The sequence below is a fragment of the Glandiceps talaboti genome, chromosome 21, assembly GCF_964340395.1.
Source record: "Glandiceps talaboti chromosome 21, keGlaTala1.1, whole genome shotgun sequence".
Classification (NCBI taxonomy): Eukaryota; Metazoa; Hemichordata; class Enteropneusta; family Spengelidae; genus Glandiceps; species Glandiceps talaboti.
Genome location: NC_135569.1, coordinates 4,278,054 through 4,298,710, shown reverse-complemented (window position 1 = coordinate 4,298,710; position 20,657 = coordinate 4,278,054). Strand labels below are relative to the sequence as shown.

Sequence of the window (20,657 nt, the reverse complement as noted above, 5' to 3'; positions counted from 1 at the left end):
GTGTACTCAACATCAATTAATATATCAAGATTCTCCCCAGTGCGATTGGATGTGAACGAAAATTGGAATTTATGATAAAAAATGGATTTCCGTTATTATTTCATATATATATTTTTCATAAATCATTGAAACTCTTCTAAATGTAATGTTTTACCATTAACAACTCATAAAATGTGCTTTACCTTGCGCCCTAAACACCTGTTTCCATTGATAATACAAAGAAAGTGACATTTTTCAACTATTGCGCAATAAGCCGTTTTTTCAGTCGAAAGTACCCCAATTTCGCCTTTTTTGACCTTTGTGAAGAAATCGCACTTTTGGGCTGTATACTGCCATCTACAGGCGACCTTATGTTTGTCTTCGTTTTGCTAGGGTTGGATTCAGCTCGAGAGTCAATTATAAATGTTCAGGCAATACAATTATTCTTTTTAATATTCATAATTTTAGACGGTATTTGTGTGTGTGTACTCAACATCAATTAATATATCAAGATTCTCCCCAGTGCGATTGAATGTGAACGAAAATTGGAATTTATGATAAAAAATGGATTTCCGTTATTATTTCATATATATATTTTTCATAAATCATTGAAACTCTTCTAAATGTAATGTTTTACCATTAACAACTCATAAAATGTGCTTTACTTGGGCCCTAAACACCTGTTTCCATTGATAATACAAAGAAAGTGACATTTTTCAACTATTGCGCAATAAGCCGTTTTTTCAGTCGAATGTACCCCAATTTCGCCTTTTTTGACCTTTGTGAAGAAATCGCACTTTTGGGCTGTATACTGCCATCTACAGGCGACCTTATGTTTGTCTTCGTTTTGCTAGGGTTGGATTCAGCTCGAGAGTCAATTATAAATGTTCAGGCAATACAATTATTCTTTTTAATATTCATAATTTTAGACGGTATTTGTGTGTGTGTACTCAACATCAATTAATATATCAAGATTTTCCCCAGTGCGATTGGATGTGAACGAAAATTGGAATTTATGATAAAAAATGGATTTCCGTTATTATTTCATATATATATTTTTCATAAATCATTGAAACTCTTCTAAATGTAATGTTTTACCATTAACAACTCATAAAATGTGCTTTACTTGCGCCCTAAACACCTGTTTCCATTGATAATACAAAGAAAGTGACATTTTTCAACTATTACGCAATAAGTCGTTTTTGCAGCCGAATGTACCCCAATTTCGCCTTTTTTGACCTTTGTGAAGAAATCGCACTTTTGGGCTGTATACTGCCATCTACAGGCGACCTTATGTTTGTCTTCGTTTTGCTAGGGTTGGATTCAGCTCGAGAGTCAATTATAAATGTTCAGGCAATACAATTATTCTTTTTAATATTCATAATTTTAGACGGTATTTGTGTGTGTGTACTCAACATCAATTAATATATCAAGATTCTCCCCAGTGCGATTGGATGTAAACGAAAATTGGAATTTATGTTAAAAAATGGATTTCCGTTATTATTTCATATATATATTTTTCATAAATCATTGAAACTCTTCTAAATGTAATGTTTTACCATTAACAACTCATAAAATGTGCTTTACTTGGGCCCTAAACACCTGTTTCCATTGATAATACAAAGAAAGTGACATTTTTCAACTATTGCGCAATAAGCCGTTTTTTCAGTCGAATGTACCCCAATTTCGCCTTTTTTGACCTTTGTGAAGAAATCGCACTTTTGGGCTGTATACTGCCATCTACAGGCGACCTTATGTTTGTCTTCGTTTTGCTAGGGTTGGATTCAGCTCGAGAGTCAATTATAAATGTTCAGGCAATACAATTATTCTTTTTAATATTCATAATTTTAGACGGTATTTGTGTGTGTGTACTCAACATCAATTAATATATCAAGATTTTCCCCAGTGCGATTGGATGTGAACGAAAATTGGAATTTATGATAAAAAATGGATTTCCGTTATTATTTCATATATATATTTTTCATAAATCATTGAAACTCTTCTAAATGTAATGTTTTACCATTAACAACTCATAAAATGTGCTTTACTTGGGCCCTAAACACCTGTTTCCATTGATAATACAAAGAAAGTGACATTTTTCAACTATTGCGCAATAAGCCGTTTTTTCAGTCGAATGTACCCCAATTTCGCCTTTTTTGACCTTTGTGAAGAAATCGCACTTTTGGGCTGTATACTGCCATCTACAGGCGACCTTATGTTTGTCTTCGTTTTGCTAGGGTTGGATTCAGCTCGAGAGTCAATTATAAATGTTCAGGCAATACAATTATTCTTTTTAATATTCATAATTTTAGACGATATCTGTGTGTGTGTACTCAACATCAATTAATATATCAAGATTCTCCCTAGTGCGATTGGTTGTGAACGAAAATTGGAATTTATGATAAAAAATGGATTTCCGTTATTATTCAAATATATATTTTTCATAAATCATCGAAACTCTTCTAAATGTAATGTTTTACCATTAACAACTCATAAAATGTGAGAGAGAGAGAGAGAGAGAGAGAGAGAGAGAGAGAGAGAGTGAGAGAGAGAGAGAGAGAGAGAGAGAGAGAGAGTGAGAGAGAGAGAGAGAGAGAGTGAGAGAGAGAGAGAGAGAGAGAGAGAGAGAGAGAGAGAGAGAGAGAGAGTGAGAGAGAGAGTGTGTGTGCGTGTGTGTGTGTGTGTGTGTGTGTGTTATTCCTTGGCTTGACACACATTAGGAATTGTTCAGACATAATAATTACTCAGGATTAGTCTTTTCTTCTAGACCATAGCTCTAACAGACAGCTGTTTTCCCATACCAATAAATCCACAATGCAATACACTCTGAAGATAATATCAACTTTTCTTTATTAGTAAAACATAGCATTGTCAATGAAATTAAATTATTGTGTCATTCATTCCAATTTTGAGACCGTCCTGAAAATTATACATTCATTATATCAGGAACTGATTTCAGCCTGTAAATATATCTTTTATATACAAATATTATATAATCGCCCTACAGTTTTAATATTTCCATGATACCAATTCAACTATACCAGATATCATGTATATGGATACAGTAGTGATTCAACTTGGTACCCCTATTAATCAATGGAATGAACCAAGTGTTCTACAGAAGTAGATGAACCAAAGGATCAGCTGAACCAAACTACATTTCATTTTGGGGTGGGTAACATCCTAAGAAAATGTAAATCATGCTGCTTTAACTTTAACTTTGATCTCGACCACCTCTTTCTAAATGGAATAATCCAAATATTGTAGAGAACATCATAGACTGTACCAAACTTCGCAGTTTATGTAGGGTGGTATGAATGAAATGCAAATACTGTTTGAAGTATATGAATGTGTATTTGTTACCAATATGATATGAATTCTCAATACTATCATAAAATCACATCAGTTTTCTTACAATGGAAGCCAGTTCATCTAAAACAGGATGTTGTCTGACTCAACAAAAATATTGATAAACACTGCTACATTTCAGGTATTAACAATTTTCAAGTTTGTGTTTGCATCGAAAGCTTGATAATAATATTTCTACATGTTATTTGTCTGGTGCAACAAAAATTGATTGATATTCAATTCTTACATTTTGATTCTACCAAAGTGTAGCCACACGCTAACTAAAAGACTTTTGTTATCTTAAAATCCAAAAATCTGTGTTGGTCCTCTTTATTGTTTGTTTGTGATTGGTTGACAGCAATATTCTGTGTATTCTAAGTATGTCTTAGTAAATACTTCAGTTGAGCCTGGATAATCTTGAGGATAATCTGAGATAAAAAAGTGTGTTAAGTAAGTAAATTTATGAATATTAATATACCATGGACGACAGAGCGTATTGAGCTCCGATTGTTGTTTCACTCCACAAAGTGGGCACGTCCAACTGTGAGGGCGCACTATGACATGACACTGGATGTAGATCACCAAAACAGGTTACACAAAATGTGACAATTGTAGCAATTTTGGCAAGAATTTCATCACCAGATGTCTTTCTAAATTTCTAAATAATGTAAATATTAACAATAGCAAGCCTTATTTGGTCAATCTCATTTTAAAATTGGTTTAACATTACAAAAGAAAACATCACAAAAATCAACGACTGAAAAAATAAACAATATATTTTTTTTCTATTTTAGTAAGCTTGCTTTCAAAAAAATAACAAGTCAACATGAAAAGTGAAGTGCAGTTATCAACAGTTTACATGGTCTATGAACGATATTTCCAAGCAAATGAACCATGATATTATGTGCATAAACTACATTTAACATGGCGGTCTAACCATGGACTGGATTACAGTTACCATAGTGATCATAACGTGACTCTTCATATTTGTAAACAAACAAAAAAACTACATCACCAAGACATGTATGGCTGTGCTGGTTAATGTATTGATCGAAATTAATTGTAATTTTCAGAACTAAAGCCTACATGTATCTTTGCTTGGAATCAACTCATTGAAACTTATTCAGCATTTAGTATTAGGCTAAAAAAAAAATTGTTTCTGGTCAGCGTACATCACTTAAATACCCTTGCGTTGGTCTTTTTTTTGTCCAGCCCATGCAGTCTGCAGATCCGAGGGGAAAAACTAAAAAATAACCCTCCCTACTTCAGTGAAGACAACTGTAGAGCCAATCATGAACAAGCAAATGACATCTGCCCCCACATACACACTTGCTGTAAAGTACTAAATAAAAAGAACAGTACCTGCCATACATAGTAGACTGAGTGACGGTTGAGAATAAAAAAATAAAAAAATTGTATCGTCACACCACTTTAGACAAAATGTCCTGACCAGAAACGATTTTGTTTTTTTTGCCTTACATTGATTTTTTTTTTTGCCTTACACAATCTTCCATCATTGGAAAAGACAAACAGTAAAAGCAGTCTGTATCATTCATCATAAAATCAGTAATTCATCGTAAAATCAGTAATTCATCATAAAATCAGTAATTCATCGTAAATCAGTAATTCATCATAAAATCAGTAATTCATCATAAAATTAGTAATTCATCATAAAATCAGTAATTCATCGCAAAATCAATAATTCATCGTAAAATCAGTAATTCATTGCAAAATCATTTGTTCGTCATCTAATTAACAGCATTTAGAGTAAATCAGCATTTAACCCTTTCAGGACTAGAAACTTTCCCGCCAAAATTTTTGAACAAAAATTCTTGATTCTCTGTAATTTTTGGAAAAAGATCAACTTTATTTTAGATCAGAATTCAAGAAATATTACTTCCCAATGAAGTAATATTCTTAAATTTTAGAAAATGTTCTTACAATCAAGTTTCTATTTATTGCAATGTCGTCTCTAGGAATGAAAGGGTTAAAAATGTTATAAGACACTCTAATCAGTTAAATGTGTCCAGAAAGTGTGGCATGTTTTATGCCTAATAGTTCACCACTTCAACATATATTCACATGATGTTGAAGTTTACAATTTATGGAGGACGTAAGGTAGTATGTGTCTCAGGACCAATTTCATTAAAAATCAAACTTCTTCAAGTCTCCCCAAACTTTGAAAGTTTTTGAAATAATAAATGAAATTTGGGGTTTCATTCTTGTTTTCAAGGATGCCGACAATCTTTTATTTCCCACTGACTTATCACAGAATTTGGCGGCCATATTGGATTCTAGAAATCATTTTGACCCGAGTCTATTTTAAAAAAATTGCATGGTGACCCCTGATTTTTTTTCTTGATTTTGTCCAAGAATAGGTTGGAGTTTTCTTGCAACAAAGTAACAGCGAAAGTGTAGGGTTTTTATTTCCAAGGCACAAACTTTTTGTCTGTAATGTCCGCCGTGATGAGACACCTTCATACATCGGTCTATCCATGAGGAGTCCAGTGAGGGCGGTAGTAGGAGGCCAGTGAGGGCGGTAGTAGGAGGCCAGTGAGGGAGGAACGACATGTGTCTTACAGTCTAATAATATGTTAAACTTGCTGGTACATCAATGGTATGCGAGTGACGTCGCAGTGTTTGTCTATCATTCTTTGTCAGTGTCTGTGCTACCATATGTTGTGGGTCTGTGATCCTCCTTGTCCAATCGGGTACTTCCATTATTGTTACCATACGCTTATGAGAAATAAAAATGAAATAAAATATTAAAATATAGAATAAAATAAAATAAATAAGTCTTCATAGAACACACATTCCCCTCAAATATTTTAATTCCTTGTGACTGAATGGTGACATGATTTTGGAAGAAATTTGTGGCAACAAATAAATACTAAACAATGTCTGTGATATGCAGGAAATGGCTGGATTTTGATAACTGACCCTGAAGGTGAAAATAGGTCGAGGGTCAAGGTCTCAAAAGAGATCATACACCTAATAATATAGGAATAGACGCTTGAATACAGCCTCCATGTATAAGTTTTTGAGTTATGCAGTAAATCATGATTGTTCATAACAATAGGGCCTTCATTCAGTTAAAAGTTATGTGAGCACCATAACAAGTAAATTTTCATCATACAACAACCCTAGCAACAAGTGTAGCTGCTACATACATTTAACTACTTGCTTGACTTCCTTCATCACAATTCTTGTAAACTTTTACCAGTGATGATGGCTACATCCCTAGCAACGACTGTAGCTACTGTACACTTACCTACTTCCTTGAGTCCTTTGCCAAAATTCTTGTAAACTTTTACCATAGTGATGATGGCTACTTCCCTAGCAATGACCGTAACTATTGTACACTTACCTACTTCCTTGAGTCCTCTACCAAATTCTTGCAAACTTTTACCAGTGATGATAGCTACATACCTAGCAACGACTGTAACTACTGTACACTTACCTACTTCTTTGAGTCCTCTGTCAAAATTCTTGTAAACTTTTACCATAGTGATGATGGCTACATCCCTAGCAACGACTGTAGCTACTACACACATTTACCTACTTCCTTGACTTCCTTCATCAAAATTCTTGTAAACTTTTACCATAGTGATGATGGCTACATCCCTAGCAACGACTGTAGCTACTACACACATTTACCTACTTCCTTGACTTCCTTCATCAAAATTCTTGTAAATTTTTACTGGTGATAAAGGCTACATCCCTAGCAACGACTGTAGCTACTGTACACTTACCTACTTCCTTGAGTCCCCTGTCAAAATTCTTGTAAACTGTTACCATAGTGATGATGGCTACTTCCCGAGCAATGACTGTAGCTACTGTACACTTACCTACTTCCTTGAGTCCTCTGTCAAAATTCTTGTAAACTGTTACCATAGTGATGATGGCTACTTCCCGAGCAATGACTGTAGCTACTGTACACTTACCTACTTCCTTGAGTCCTTTGCCAAAATTCTTGTAAACTTTTACCATAGTGATCACAGCTACAACCCTCACTACTAGCGCGAATACTGCACAGATGATGGTAATAATCGCAAGATACATGGCATCATGTTTCGTAAAATTGCTCCAGTTATTTCCAAGCTGGAAGGAAACAGAATGATGTTATAAATGTGGTTTCTATACTCATAAAATTAAAACAGAATTCATCTTGTATACAGTTTCTACTCAAAGTCAAAAGTCATGGAAAACCGATCACAAACTTTTGCTGATATCAACTTGTCAGAGTCATCAGTGTATGACTAAAGTTGGGATTTACAGCTGTGATTAAGTTATGGTGTTGAAGTAGACAACTTTTAATATGCCTACACAAAGGAAACAGTTAACCAAATGATTACACCAAATACATCGCAAACACACACACACACACACACACACACACACACACACACACACACACACACACACACACACACACACACACACACACAGACACACACACGCACATGCCTATAGCACACACACACACACTCACACACACCTACAACACACACACACAGACACACACACACGCACACACACCTACAACACACACACACACACACACACACACACACACACACACACACACACATGACTACAACACTATGTAACTATCTCAATGTTCAGTTGTCCTAAAAGTATTTTCAGAGAAAGTTTCAATCTAGTTTTCTGATACGGTACATTTCCACTAAACTTTGATACTCACATCTATCATCTTGTACACAAGATAAACTGGCTCCAGGATGCTGGTTATTAAAAATATCCACGCCAAAGGTTTGCTTTCTCGCCTCACCTTTAAAAAAAAAAGTAAACTGTGTTTATAAATTTTTGGATGTAACTTGGGCAGCATACTGAAAAATAATCATAGTATTCTACTTAGTGAAGCATATATTGCAAATTCAAGATTGGATGACAACAATTTATACTTACAGCAAAGTAGCCTACAATGACCCATATGCAACAATAAATAAGACCAATCACAAGAATGCTTATTTCTATCGTTGTCACGGTGACCCCTGTGGTACTTAGAATCAGCACAACGATACTGATCTATAAACAAAAGAGAAAAGTAACCATTAAATATATTAATATTCAGGGTTTTCATCCGGTGTTGGAGCAGTGGGCAAAATAAAAAATTAGGGGCTTACCAGCTGCAGAATGACAAACTGGAGGTAACAAACTATTTAAGGGGCGAGATCAATAGTTCAATGTGTAGGATAAAAACCAAATTCTTTTAGTGGAGATTGGGTTTGAACCATTTTAGTTCTCATCAAAATGATTTTACTTTTAATGGAATATGTTTTGTACCCCATAATGCAGATATTTCTAATAAACATCAAACTGAGAAATGGAAGAATTTTTGCTACAATAATAAATGACTGGCACTGAAATACACCAAAGTGTCAATAACAGTTGTTTCATCTCTCTAAATCTGTTAGATGAACTGTTTAGTTTATATCAAAATGTAATCGAGAAGAGGTGAAAATCTTGTTGACCCTACAACATTATGCCAGTACTAAGGCCAAATAAAAAAAGTTGTTTGGTTCTGGTTACCCAACCCCACCTGAATCTAAACTTTTTTTTACATATTTGAGAAAAAAAAATAAAGAAAATCGCAAAAATTGTGAAGTCTCACAAGAAATAGTGGATGCGGAAACAGACATCAACTGAAAAAGACAATATAAAACTGTTCTTCCAATCTGTAATGGCATTGATAAGATAACACAAATGTGAGAACCTGGAATCGGATCATTGGTCTTTAAACTTAGTTTTGTTTTGTTTTTAAAGTATTACATACCTGTAACTGCAAATCAAATTTCAATACAGCTTCAAAGAAAAACATAAGACTGCACATATCTGAAATAAAGATGAAAATAAAGATGAAATCTAGCTACGGCCATTCTACCTCGTTATCACGTACTTTCGGGATCACATGAGAAAGCATTGTGCGGTGTGAACTTCAGTGCGTTGTCGGCTTTTGCGCAGGCAAGACGTGTTTTGTACCGACAGCTTGTATAGCAGCCGTATCGTCTTAACTTCAGGTAAATTCTGTACAAACTAATTTTGCGTTGAAGTGAAGTTTGTGTAGATCAATTGTGTGATAATTATTGAAAACATTGTGTGGGTTTCACCCGACACAGAACTGTGTACGTACGTAGTACATGACACACAAAGACCACATTGTACATAGTACAACATGATGGAGGATGCCATCTTGTATCTTGATGCGGGTTCAGTCAAAGGACTGAAAAGGCTGATACACAAGAAAACAGCCAAGGTTCCTCGACCACTTATAGAAAGTCTTTGAGTAGTGGGCTCAAAAATAAAAGTACTGGAAGTGGTAAACAGAGTACCAGTAAATCGAAAGGGTCTAAAACACATGTGGCCAAGAGTAGCGACACTCTGGCAAACAAACTCAAAAACTTTGGAGTAAACATGACTGCAGCATTGTCAAGCCTGCAGGAGAATATGGGAAAATCATTCAGTGATATATGTAATGTATTAGCCAGTATGGCGGACCCTTACGTAGAAGAATACAACGACTTTCCTGATGAAAATGAAAATGAACCACCACAGAAACATCAACGTGTAGACACTGACACAGCAGTTGAGAACTTACTATCACGTAGTGATGATAAGAGTAGAGAGTACTGAAACTCATGAATCTGAACACTGGGGTTTGCTAGGTGATATTGCTAGGGATTGGCAAATACAAGAACAGTGTGAACCTCGCATTGATACTCAACTGGCAGCAATTGTCAACAGTCTAATGAGAGAGAAGCCAGCAGATGATAAAATTTCTGATAAAATGAATAGATTCATACGCCCAGAGAACTGTGATTCCCTGGTCACTACTAGAGTAAACCAATTGATTTGGGACCAGACTAAACCTGATACAAAATTAATGGAAGTTAAGCTTCAGAAAGTACATTCAGCCATTGTAAAAAGCCTGATAGCTATGGTCACAGTAGTTGATACACTACTCAAATCTCATAATGATGACACTGTAAGTGCAGACAAACTGTTCGTCAAAACTGGAACTGATGCTATTGCCATGAGTGCACATGCCAGTTATGAACTTAACATGAGACGACGTGAGTTCATAAAACCAGATCTACATCAGAACTATAGACACTTGTGTTCTCCATCTGTGCCATTCACTACAGAACTGTTTGGTGATGAGCTATCAAAACAACTCAAGGATTTAACTGAAGCCAACAAAGTGGGTCAGCAAATATCCAATGTGAGAGGAGCTGGTCGTGGCAGATTCAGAGGCCACTTTGGTAGAGGTTACCGTGGCAGAGGCTACCAGACTACCAGACGTCATTTTTTAGGACGATCCTCCCACCCCTCAAGAAGAGGTAGACAGTAGAACACCATGTGGAGGTGAGTACAAGCATACTTGAGTGCAAACCAGCAGGCAGACTGAAATACTTTATCCATAGCTGGCATAATATCACATCAGACAATTACATTTTAAACTGTAGAAAAATGTTCAATTGAATTTATAGCAGATGAATTACCTATACAGTATAATCTTCCTAGGGAAATACATGTCAATAAGGCTGAAAGCCAGATCATTGAAATGGAAATACAAAAACTTGTTGATAAAGGTGTATTGGTAAAAGTACCCCACTGTAAGGGAGAATACATTTCCACAATATTTCTAAGGAAAAAGAAAGAAGTCAGGATGATCCTGAACCTGAAACAATTAAACAAATCGGTTGAATACAACCATTTCAAAATGGAGTCTCTCCAGTCAGCAATTCGATTAATGAGACCAAATTGCTACATGGCATTAATCGACCTGAAAGATGCATACTATACTGTTCCTGTTGCTACAGAACACCAAAATTCCTTTGGTTTATATGGAAAGGGAAAGTATTTCAGTACACCTGTTTGCCTAATGGAAGAGCGAGTGCCCAAGAATATTTACAAAACTCCTCAAGCCAATATTTTCAAAGCTGAGACAACAAGGGTACCTCAATGTAGGATACATTGACGACATTTTTTTACAAGGAGATAACTACAAAGAGTGTAGCCAAAATGTCACAGAAACAGTGTCCATTTTTGAGAAAATGGGCTTCATAATTCACAAAGAGAAGTCTGTCTTTTTGCCAGTACAAAAACTAGTATTCCTGGGCTCTCACTAGACTCTGTTAAAATGACAGTATCATTAACAATTGAAAAACAGTTAAAGATAAGAACTGCATGTGACAACTTGTTGTCTACAGCTGAGGCTGTTTCCATCAGAACAGTTGCAGAGGTCATTGGACTCATAGTGTCCAGCTTCCCTGGGGTTCAGTATGGGCCCTTATACTATCGATCACTAGAAATTGACAAAACAGAGGCCCTCCAAAGCCATGCTGGTAATTATGAGGCATTAATGACAATATCTAATGATGCATGTGTTGACCTCCAATGGTGGGTTGTGAACATAGAGACTGCCTTTAGTGTTATTGATCATGGACACCCTAATGTAATAATCTCATCTGATACATCATTACTAGGCTGGGGGGCCATGAGAGGAGACATGACAACAGGTAGTAGATGGTTCACAGATGAATCACAGCATCATATTAATGTCTTAGAAATAAAGGCAGCTTTATTTGCATTGAAATCCTTTTGTTCATCAGAATCAAACATCCATGTAAGACTACTGATAGATAACACTACAGCAGTGGCCTATGTTAATGCTATATGGGTGGTACCAAAAAAACAATACAAGTGCTTGGCAGAATTTCAATTTAACCTCACCTTACAGGTAAGGCTCGTTTAATTTTCCTATTTTTTATGACAAGGAGAATGCAGGTTTCTAAAGTTTAGGCTATCTTGATTACAGGGTGATTATTAAAACACTTATTGCCTGGATATGAGGGCACTAGTAGATATCTATTAACACAAGAGTTATTATGTCGCAACTATTTCAGTCAAGGGAAACAGTTTCTACATAATAGCACAAGGGGTAATATGATGTCTACTAGTGCCCAAACAGGGCCAGGCAATAAGTGTTTTATAACCCAGCAACATTTCTGATAGCAAGTTCTCTGTATAAAGTGATGCCACATTCAACCTCAATCCTAATTTAAGTTTTGACTCTTATCTTCATTACAGGTACCTTTATAAAGCGTTCCACTGGCAGTACCCACTCCCCACACTCATCCCAATCCCAACCCAAACATTTACCCCTGGTGCAGAATACTTACCTTGCATTTCTGTATTAGCTCCAACAGTTCTAAAGATAAGGTTTCTGGACTTATAGTACTGTATGGTCAACACAATGCCAAGTCCAATGTCAATTGGACCCAGAGCTCCAATTAAAACAAGTCTTGACTGGAAATTAAATAAGAAGACATTAATTATATAATTGTACAAAGAAGAACTTTTTTATATTAAAGTATTTTGCATTTTGTTTGTCGTATAAAATAGCTTTTGGATGTACTTTTTTCAGCAGTTTGGGTAAAAGTTGCTATCATTTTCCTCATTTGTTTTCTTAATGGGGAACTCCAGTAACTTAAGGCATACTAATAAACTTTGGGTTCTGAAGAATTATTTCATGACTTAACATCACTTAACTTTCTTTTACCTAAACTTTTGTTTGCCTCTATTGTTTTCACACTGGTCCACCATTGCATCATGGGACTTAGCAGACATACATATGCATTAGATGAACAATGAATATTCATGACTTGTAAGTCCTTATTGCCTTCAGACTGCTGAACAATGAATGTGAAATAAAGTTTAAATTTGGTGACGCTTGTCAATCATACAAATGTACATGTTGTTATATGCTGAAATGACTCTCCAGAACAAAAAGTTAATGAAAATACATTCATTTCCTGCAGTGGTGTTCCCCTTTAAAATTTTAGCTTATAGATGCATTACATGCAATATATTATTCCCAATATTTTTCTGCAAAAACAACCTTATGATACAACTTGTCATTCTTCCCATTGATTCTTCAAGTAGGAAGATATGATGAAATAGTTTTATAAATCCAAAATCCAAAATAAACACCAAATCCTGGCCACTAAAGGAAACTCGGAACCATTTTTTTTATCAGAGGTTCTGCATTTCAGCTTTTAACAATATGGTAATTTTTCCCCAGATACTACCATAGTATGTGTTTGTCATGTTGTCATGCCAACCCAAAATCAGTGAAGTTGTGATTTTTTCCTGAGCTGATTTTTTTATTATGCCGTTGGATTGAAGAAATAGGTTGGGTCATGAGAAATGGTGAAATAACAATATTGAGAATGACATAGTCCCCCGCTATGATTGGGTTTTAAAGATTGGCAGTTTAAGTTGTCATTTTCTTGATATCACTACTCTGATCACGCAACAACACTTGTGAACCTAAATCAAACAGACTTAGATATGTTGTGTCTCCTCGTTGGACATGGGACATACCTACTCTTCAAGATGACGTGATGGAATAAACCATTCAACAATAAAGGATGGGTTGGGTATGGGGGGACCTGTTCAAGCATGTCTGGGGACTAAAAAGAGATACCTTATAAGAATGCAACTCACCAACTTGACAACATTAATTTTGTCTTCATCAAATGTTCCAATGTAGTTAGTGATACAATAAACTATTATTATACCCACAGCAATCACAAATGCTGCCAGTTCAAAGGCCCTTTCTCTAAACACTCCATCCAGTGTATAGTACAAGATGAATACTGTAAATAGTAACATATTAATATGCAAATTATCAACTTGATTCAAAGCTAAAGTGTTGTTATTAATAACAACATTAATAATAACAATAACAACAATAAGATGAATATAAAATGAAAATTTCTACGCATAGTGTAAAACAATTTCTTGGAAGCAAACCCTAGATTTTCGCTGATGTCTTGTCAGCATCATCAGGAGTGTACTACAATGGACTATTGTCATGTGTCTTGGAAGAGACACATGAAACATGCAATATAAAATTTGGAATTTACTTCCAAGAAATTATTTGACTCTGCAAGTAGAAATTTGATTTGAACAACACCCAGTCCCAAGATGGGCACATATTTACCCCTCTGCTGCCCTTTGGTTTTTTTTCCAGGCCTTTGGTCTAAAATGGGGTTTGTTATCTCAAACTTAAGAAAGAAAATGGGACCCCTCTACATTATTTTCAATTTTGATTGTCTAAAATGTGGTCCATTGCCCTTTACAAAATTCATAACTGTGCCATTAAACCCCCCCCCCCAAAAAAAAAACAAAAAAACAAACAAAAAAAAAACCCAAAACAAAACAAAAAAACAAAAAAACAAAACAAAAACAAAAAAAAACAAAAACAAAACAAAAAAAACACACAAAAAACCCCAAAACAAAACAAAACAAAAACAACAACAACAAGCACACAAACTGTTGCCTCATTTTGCAATCCACCATTTCCTTAGCATGGTACTACTACAAATATATTTTGTCTAAAATGTGTTCTTCTAAAAACCTGTAATGCTTTTTGGTCAAACTAGGTCTAAAATGGGGTTTGCAGTTGGCAGTGTTGGCAGTATTGGCCCCACACCCCTACCAGAGCAGGCCAGTGGTTCAACCCCTGGGATTCTTACCTGCATTGATTAAAATCAATATTGCAAAAGTGAAGTCAGCATGGTTCTTGTCAACAGTAATAATTCTTTCAATTGTAAGACCAATCGTAGCTAAAATACTCAGTAATGACACCGTCAAAAATACAATCTCTTTGGTATCTAAATCAGAATAGTTCCGTCTCTGTGAAGCAAAACAGACATTGTTAGATTACTAGAATGCCAGTAAGAAAAACTTCTTTTCTTTCTGAAGAGTTAAATAGTAATGTAGATGTTAAGTCAGTTCAAGCAAATATAAGCTGTTCAAAATATACCTGTTATCGGTCGGTCGGTTCCAAGATGCATTGCGCATCTCTCCATACAATGCCATGTATTATGTACCAACAAAGGGGTTTGCATGCAATACTTGGGGATAGTTCTGACCTGACTGTACTCTGGGTTCACCCGTAAAAATCTTTTCTGTCATTGATGGCGTTCAGTCTTTGTTCTATAAAATCACCCATAATTAAAGAGGTCAACACGTCTTTCCATCATTTCACAATGAAAATGTTACTTCAAACGTAATAAAGACAAAACAAGCCTAAATGTAGCGTGACGTCCTGTCATGCAATGTGTCGTGGAACCAGAAAATCAACTATATCAAATTCACACAATGCCAATACTGAGTCATTGTACTATTTCACTATTACTCATATGCACGTGTTCTAGGAATACCCACAATGCACTGCACTTCTTTCTCTTTCGGTTTCACAACTCTGGCTTTGTAAAACACCATGAAATATTTAGTTGTCTTGTAGTTATTGAAACTTAATATATGGCTGTTGTTTAGCTATAATTCATCTCTATCTGTCATACTGAAATACACAGTCTGTAACTTTACATTTTGGCAATCACTAAATTCTTTCAAAGTGAAATGCTCTGATAACATTCTACTTACTGAGTTCAAACCATAGACAGTGGAGGGGTCTATCATGGATAAACCATACTTAAATAAATAACAAAATAAATAAAGAGGTTTATATAGTGCCTTGTATCCATCATGTGATGCTCACTAGCGCTTTACAATAGATGCCATCACAAATAAGCTTACTCAAAAAGGTGTGTCTTTGGTGTTAATTTGAATGGAAGTCTCAATACTCAGTGCAGAGCAGGCAGTGTTCAGCAGTTGGTTCCACAGAATTGTGATGGCGTAAATTTGAAAAATACCACCGTCTCATTTACAATGTCATTTTATCACTAAATACTAAGTGGTGCCTTATTTGGAATACCACATGTGCTAGCTGCAATAATTGTAGCCTTGACTTTGCAATAATTGTTATCATATTTGCACTTTATTTTGAGTTTCTTCACATTTTTCATGTTGCTTTTATTTTCTGTCAAGGTATGGAAAATAAATCACAGCAGATTTTGCCCAGGCGTGGTATATAATATTGCTATGGGTACTGCAGCTACCCATGTGCCATCTGCTGAGTTTTGACACAAATTTTTGGAAGCGATTTTTTCATACGACAGCAACTTGTGACTCCTGATATTTTGTCAGAATGTGGTAACTTAATAACTACATTATGATTACATTACTTATGAAATGGATGTATAAACAACAAGGGTTCGGAGGACATACTTCCATCAATATAGTAACACTTCTGCATGCATCAGAAACCCAACTTACACATGACTTCACCTTAGCTTGCAAATTAAACAGTTTATCAAGTTAGACTGTCCACAAGGTTTCATGTTGAGATAGATAAATTAACACACAAACAATCCACACAATGTGTTTTGTTAATGATAACAAAAACAAAAACAAATGTAACAAATATGTAATAGCATCTGGAAGCTAAGACAAAATCTCATGTATTCTATTCATTTCACACAGTACAGTATCGTTATTTTACTAACTACACTCCAAATTATTCTCAAACATATGTGTCGTCAAATCTATTAGCAACATACTGCTAATAATAACCAAATCATAATATACTACTGTATGGTTGAGGCGTCATAAACGGTGGTACATGTACGTGCCATTTTAAACGCCTGATAAAGTTCCACTTATCCCATTTTCTACTTCCACTACGATGTTAGTCATATCGTAACTGGGATTACCCAGAATGGTGTCAATAGAGCATGCAGTCCCGCTTACAGACGGAGTAGAGTATGCCTGTATGGACTCGATTCTGACAATGCCAACTTAAAAACAGAAGAAAAAAGAGGGTAAAAAAACTAACGCTACCAATTATTGTAGCTAATCAATAGAGTATCTCGTATATAGTAATACTCACTTTTCCAAAATATGTGTCCGACGTTGTTTGCGTGGTTGGCACTCCTAAATCGGCGAAGGTAATCGGGTCCTTATCTGAGTCGTCCATGTTACCACTTAAGTTCACTTAGTGCGACTGGCTGGATATGCACTCCTTGGGAGGTGTGAATGTTCACGTGTTAATTACAGTATACATTACATAGTAGCTTGTATATTTCCACTAAGCCAACGTAGAACTTTCTTTGGATATGTTGAAACTGATAATTTATCTGCAATTACGCTGAGTGTGAACGACAAACGTCAAAACACGAAGTCCCATCAGTAATTCCAACAACGAGAGCCGCACTTCCGCAAGTGTCATGTGATGCCAAACGTGTGACCCCTAAATTGACCTGTCTCACAGCCTTGCGGTCATCGTAAGGTCACATACACAATTTTGAAATAAGAATAACGCTTATGTAATGACGTGTTCACATTATTCTAGGATATTTACACTAATAATAAAAGTACTCATACAGTGAATTGAATGACTTTATAAAATGGAATACAGAAAAATGATAAAAATTAAAAAGAAGCTGGTCTACAGTTTGCACATGCGCACCTCGATTGAAAAAGCAACATGGCGGAAAACACAGTCCGAAGTGAAGATCAGCTGGGGATGAAATGGGATCAGTGCATCTATGATACACTAGTTAAAACAGGTCAGTGGCTGCCACTTCTTTGATTTTACACTTTATATCTGGCAGTTTGTATATTTGTGATCGCGTGGATCAAACGCAATATTTCAAAAAATAAATGTCCATCTACCGGTCGACCTGCATGCCATCACTCAGTAGACAGTACATTATTAATATCACGTCCACCAAAGACATGAGGTTTTTCATCAGGCTGATGGGTTACCAGCTAGTGCATACTATATATACTTTTAATTTTTGAATTTTGTTTTCAGGTGCTGGACTCGGTCTAGGGGTCGTGTTTTCTGTCTTTCTGTTCAAACGTAAGTAGTCTGTTCTTGTAAATGTGACGTTACTTTCCCCATAAAATAATATGATATTAATAATGTACAGGATATATATTTAGATCTAGAAGACTAGATGCAGTACTGTAGTGGGTTTGAACTGTCGCTAGAACTGTAAGGAAAAAAAAGTAAAACGAAAAATGTTGAGTCACACAAAATAAAATATAAAAAAAAAGAATTTAAAAAAGTATTGTAAATATAAACAAAGGTACGATTATTGCACCTACTTCAGATCAAATGTGATAGACAGAACACTATAGAAGACAGAAGGAGCAAATCTCTTAGTGTGGATTTTTTCTTTGTAATATAAAACTGAATTTTTTTTTATCACAATGAGGTGATAATGTGACAGTGAGTGACAGTTAACTGACAAGTACTTTCACATTTGAATTTACATATTCAAACTAAAGGCTTGTAGCAAGACCTTGAATCTGCACTCAGAAGGTCGCTGAACGAACACAGAGGATGACATTACCACTGGTGCACAAGTCCTTGACATTACTTTGGTGCTATGAAACCTATGGTCTAGACTTAAAAGGTTGCAGAGGATCTACCAACTAGAATGATTGAAACTACACTTTTCCTACTTCCAGTTTGTTCAACACTTCCAGCTCCAATTTCTTGTGATTTCTGAAAAACATCAAGTTGATCCTATGCCTTTATAGGGTATCGTTGCTGTGATGCATGATGGGAGTCAGTAGAAATAATATATTCATGGTTGCACAACAACAACAGTACATTCATGAGATATGTTTCACACTGAATGGAATAAGCACTTAGGAGTCATGAATATTCATTATTCAAGAAGAAAAATCATTTCTGCAGACTCCCATGCGGAATGGTCTGTAGCGAAGATACCCTATAAAGGCACAAGATCAACTTGATGTGTCTCTGACATTGCAAGTAATTGTAGGTGATGTAAAATCATGAAATGACTCTCCAGAACCCATAGTTTATGAAAATATCTTTATTTTCTGGAGGGGTGTTCCCCTTTTAGTAAAGATATGTATTTGATATTAAAATCATGGATGTCTTTTATTGCAGGAAAAACTTGGCCAGTTGCATTTGGTACGGGTATGGGTCTTGGTATAGGATATGCAAATTGTCAAAATGAATTCAAGGATCCATTTTCGTTACGAGGGAAAATCGTCAAGGTAAGAATTTAATGCCAAACTAAACGAAGTGGCAGTCAATCATAGATGTGTGATTTGGGTAAAAAATGTGAAGAGCTGAAAGATGGAAAATATTTGGGTATAATATTTCACTTTAATATGGTACACATTGACATGCAAACAGTACTACTAGATAAGTTTTTAGCCAACTATATAACTAACAATTATTCCCTTATAAAGGTAGAATGCATCTCATGAGACCAATATGAAAGTTCTTAGAATTTATCAAAAACTGTACTGCATAATAGTCAAATTTCTGGTTCCAAGATGCATTGTGCAAGATGATGTCGTTTATGTTGTTTTGTATATATTACGTTTGAAATAACATTTTCATAAGGAAATGATGGAAAGACATGTTGACCTCTTTGATTATGAGTGATTTTATGGAACAAAGGCTAAATGCCATCAATGACAGACAGTGATTTTGCAAGTGAACCCATGGTACGGTCAGGAGACAACCATCCTCTGAGTAGTGCGTACAAACCCCTCAGCACGTACACAATACATGGCATTGTATGGAGAGACACACAATGCATCTTGGAACTGGTAACAGGTCTATAGGGATTCACCTTCTTGTTTTCAGTGAAATTGATACTTCTTAATCAATAACACCTGATTGTTTTTCTTAATATTAACAGAATAGGTTTGATTTTTTTAAAAATATAACAGCAAAGGTTTTATGGTTTATATTTGCAAGACATAAACTTCATTAAGTTGGACTATGCAATGTTAACCATGTTGTTCCTTTCTACGTTTCTAAGGTTCCACCAAAGTAGCCATTGATCATACCAAGCCACTCCCAAGAACCTTAGATAAATTACAGCGTGTACCCAGAATTGATCATCAAAAAAGTTTGGTTGTTGTTGAAGTGTGGTGGATTGTTTCAAGACCAGAAAAATTTGCATGCACAAAAAGAGGAAGATAACTGCGAGTGCTTTTCCAACCCTACCATTGTCGTATATTGGAATATTCCTATTATAGTCTGGATAGCTACACTATTAATAGGGGTGCAAAAGCTAAGAGTAGATGGTCCATAATTAACTGACGCAATGCAATGTACTTTTTTTTCAAATTCATACTAGACATGTAAAGAAACAAGCTCCATCTTATACTAAATGAATAAATGAATAAGTTTTCAGTGTTTTCCAAGACTATTACTTGCCATAAGAGTCATACTGTGTGATTGTACGATTACATGTATAAGGAATGATTGGGAATTCATTTGTTTATCATTGACATACAGGTATGCAATAATGCTTTCAGTATCGGATACCTGTATGCAAATATCAAAAGTATATTCAATTCAATTCAATTCAATAGAACGTTATTCATCTCAG

The 20,657-nt window shown here is 35.4% G+C and overlaps 2 protein-coding genes across 2 annotated transcripts; one reads left to right on the top strand and one right to left on the bottom strand.

Annotated features, from left to right (window-relative positions):
* Positions 1-2,848: 2,848 nt before the first annotated feature.
* LOC144451169 (uncharacterized) lies at positions 2,849-17,472 on the bottom strand. The gene is made up of 9 exons (XM_078141954.1): positions 17,153-17,472; positions 14,895-15,054; positions 13,861-14,012; positions 12,534-12,660; positions 9,125-9,183; positions 8,257-8,376; positions 8,033-8,119; positions 7,272-7,428; positions 2,849-6,063 (listed from the first exon to the last, which is right to left on the bottom strand). Exons 1-9 carry the CDS (start codon positions 17,237-17,239, stop codon positions 5,975-5,977), a joined length of 1,038 nt encoding a protein of 345 aa, XP_077998080.1. The 5' UTR covers positions 17,240-17,472; the 3' UTR covers positions 2,849-5,974.
* Positions 17,473-17,730: 258 nt separating this feature from the next.
* On the top strand, positions 17,731-20,431 carry LOC144451607 (MICOS complex subunit Mic10-like). The gene is made up of 4 exons (XM_078142496.1): positions 17,731-17,831; positions 18,080-18,127; positions 19,193-19,302; positions 20,082-20,431. The coding sequence occupies exons 1-4, from the start codon at positions 17,750-17,752 to the stop codon at positions 20,094-20,096; spliced, it is 255 nt and encodes an 84-aa protein (XP_077998622.1). The 5' UTR covers positions 17,731-17,749; the 3' UTR covers positions 20,097-20,431.
* Positions 20,432-20,657: the final 226 nt, after the last annotated feature.

What these genes read in the sequence shown, in the direction of transcription:
- LOC144451607 (XM_078142496.1), top strand. Translation starts at nt 17,750, where the DNA reads ATGGCGGAAAACACAGTCCGAAGTGAAGATCAGCTGGGGATGAAATGG. An exon ending in TGATACACTAGTTAAAACAG is followed by an intron (nt 17,832 to 18,079) that starts GTCAGTGGCTGC and finishes TTTTGTTTTCAG; the next exon opens with GTGCTGGACTCGGTCTAGGG. An exon ending in TTCTGTCTTTCTGTTCAAAC is followed by an intron (nt 18,128 to 19,192) that starts GTAAGTAGTCTG and finishes CTTTTATTGCAG; the next exon opens with GAAAAACTTGGCCAGTTGCA.
- LOC144451169 (XM_078141954.1), bottom strand. Translation starts at nt 17,239, where the DNA reads ATGGACGACTCAGATAAGGACCCGATTACCTTCGCCGATTTAGGAGTG. An exon ending in AATTTGATTTGCAGTTACAG is followed by an intron (nt 8,377 to 9,124) that starts GTATGTAATACT and finishes TTTTGTTTATAG; the next exon opens with ATCAGTATCGTTGTGCTGAT. An exon ending in TCATTGTAGGCTACTTTGCT is followed by an intron (nt 8,120 to 8,256) that starts GTAAGTATAAAT and finishes TTTTTTTTAAAG; the next exon opens with GTGAGGCGAGAAAGCAAACC.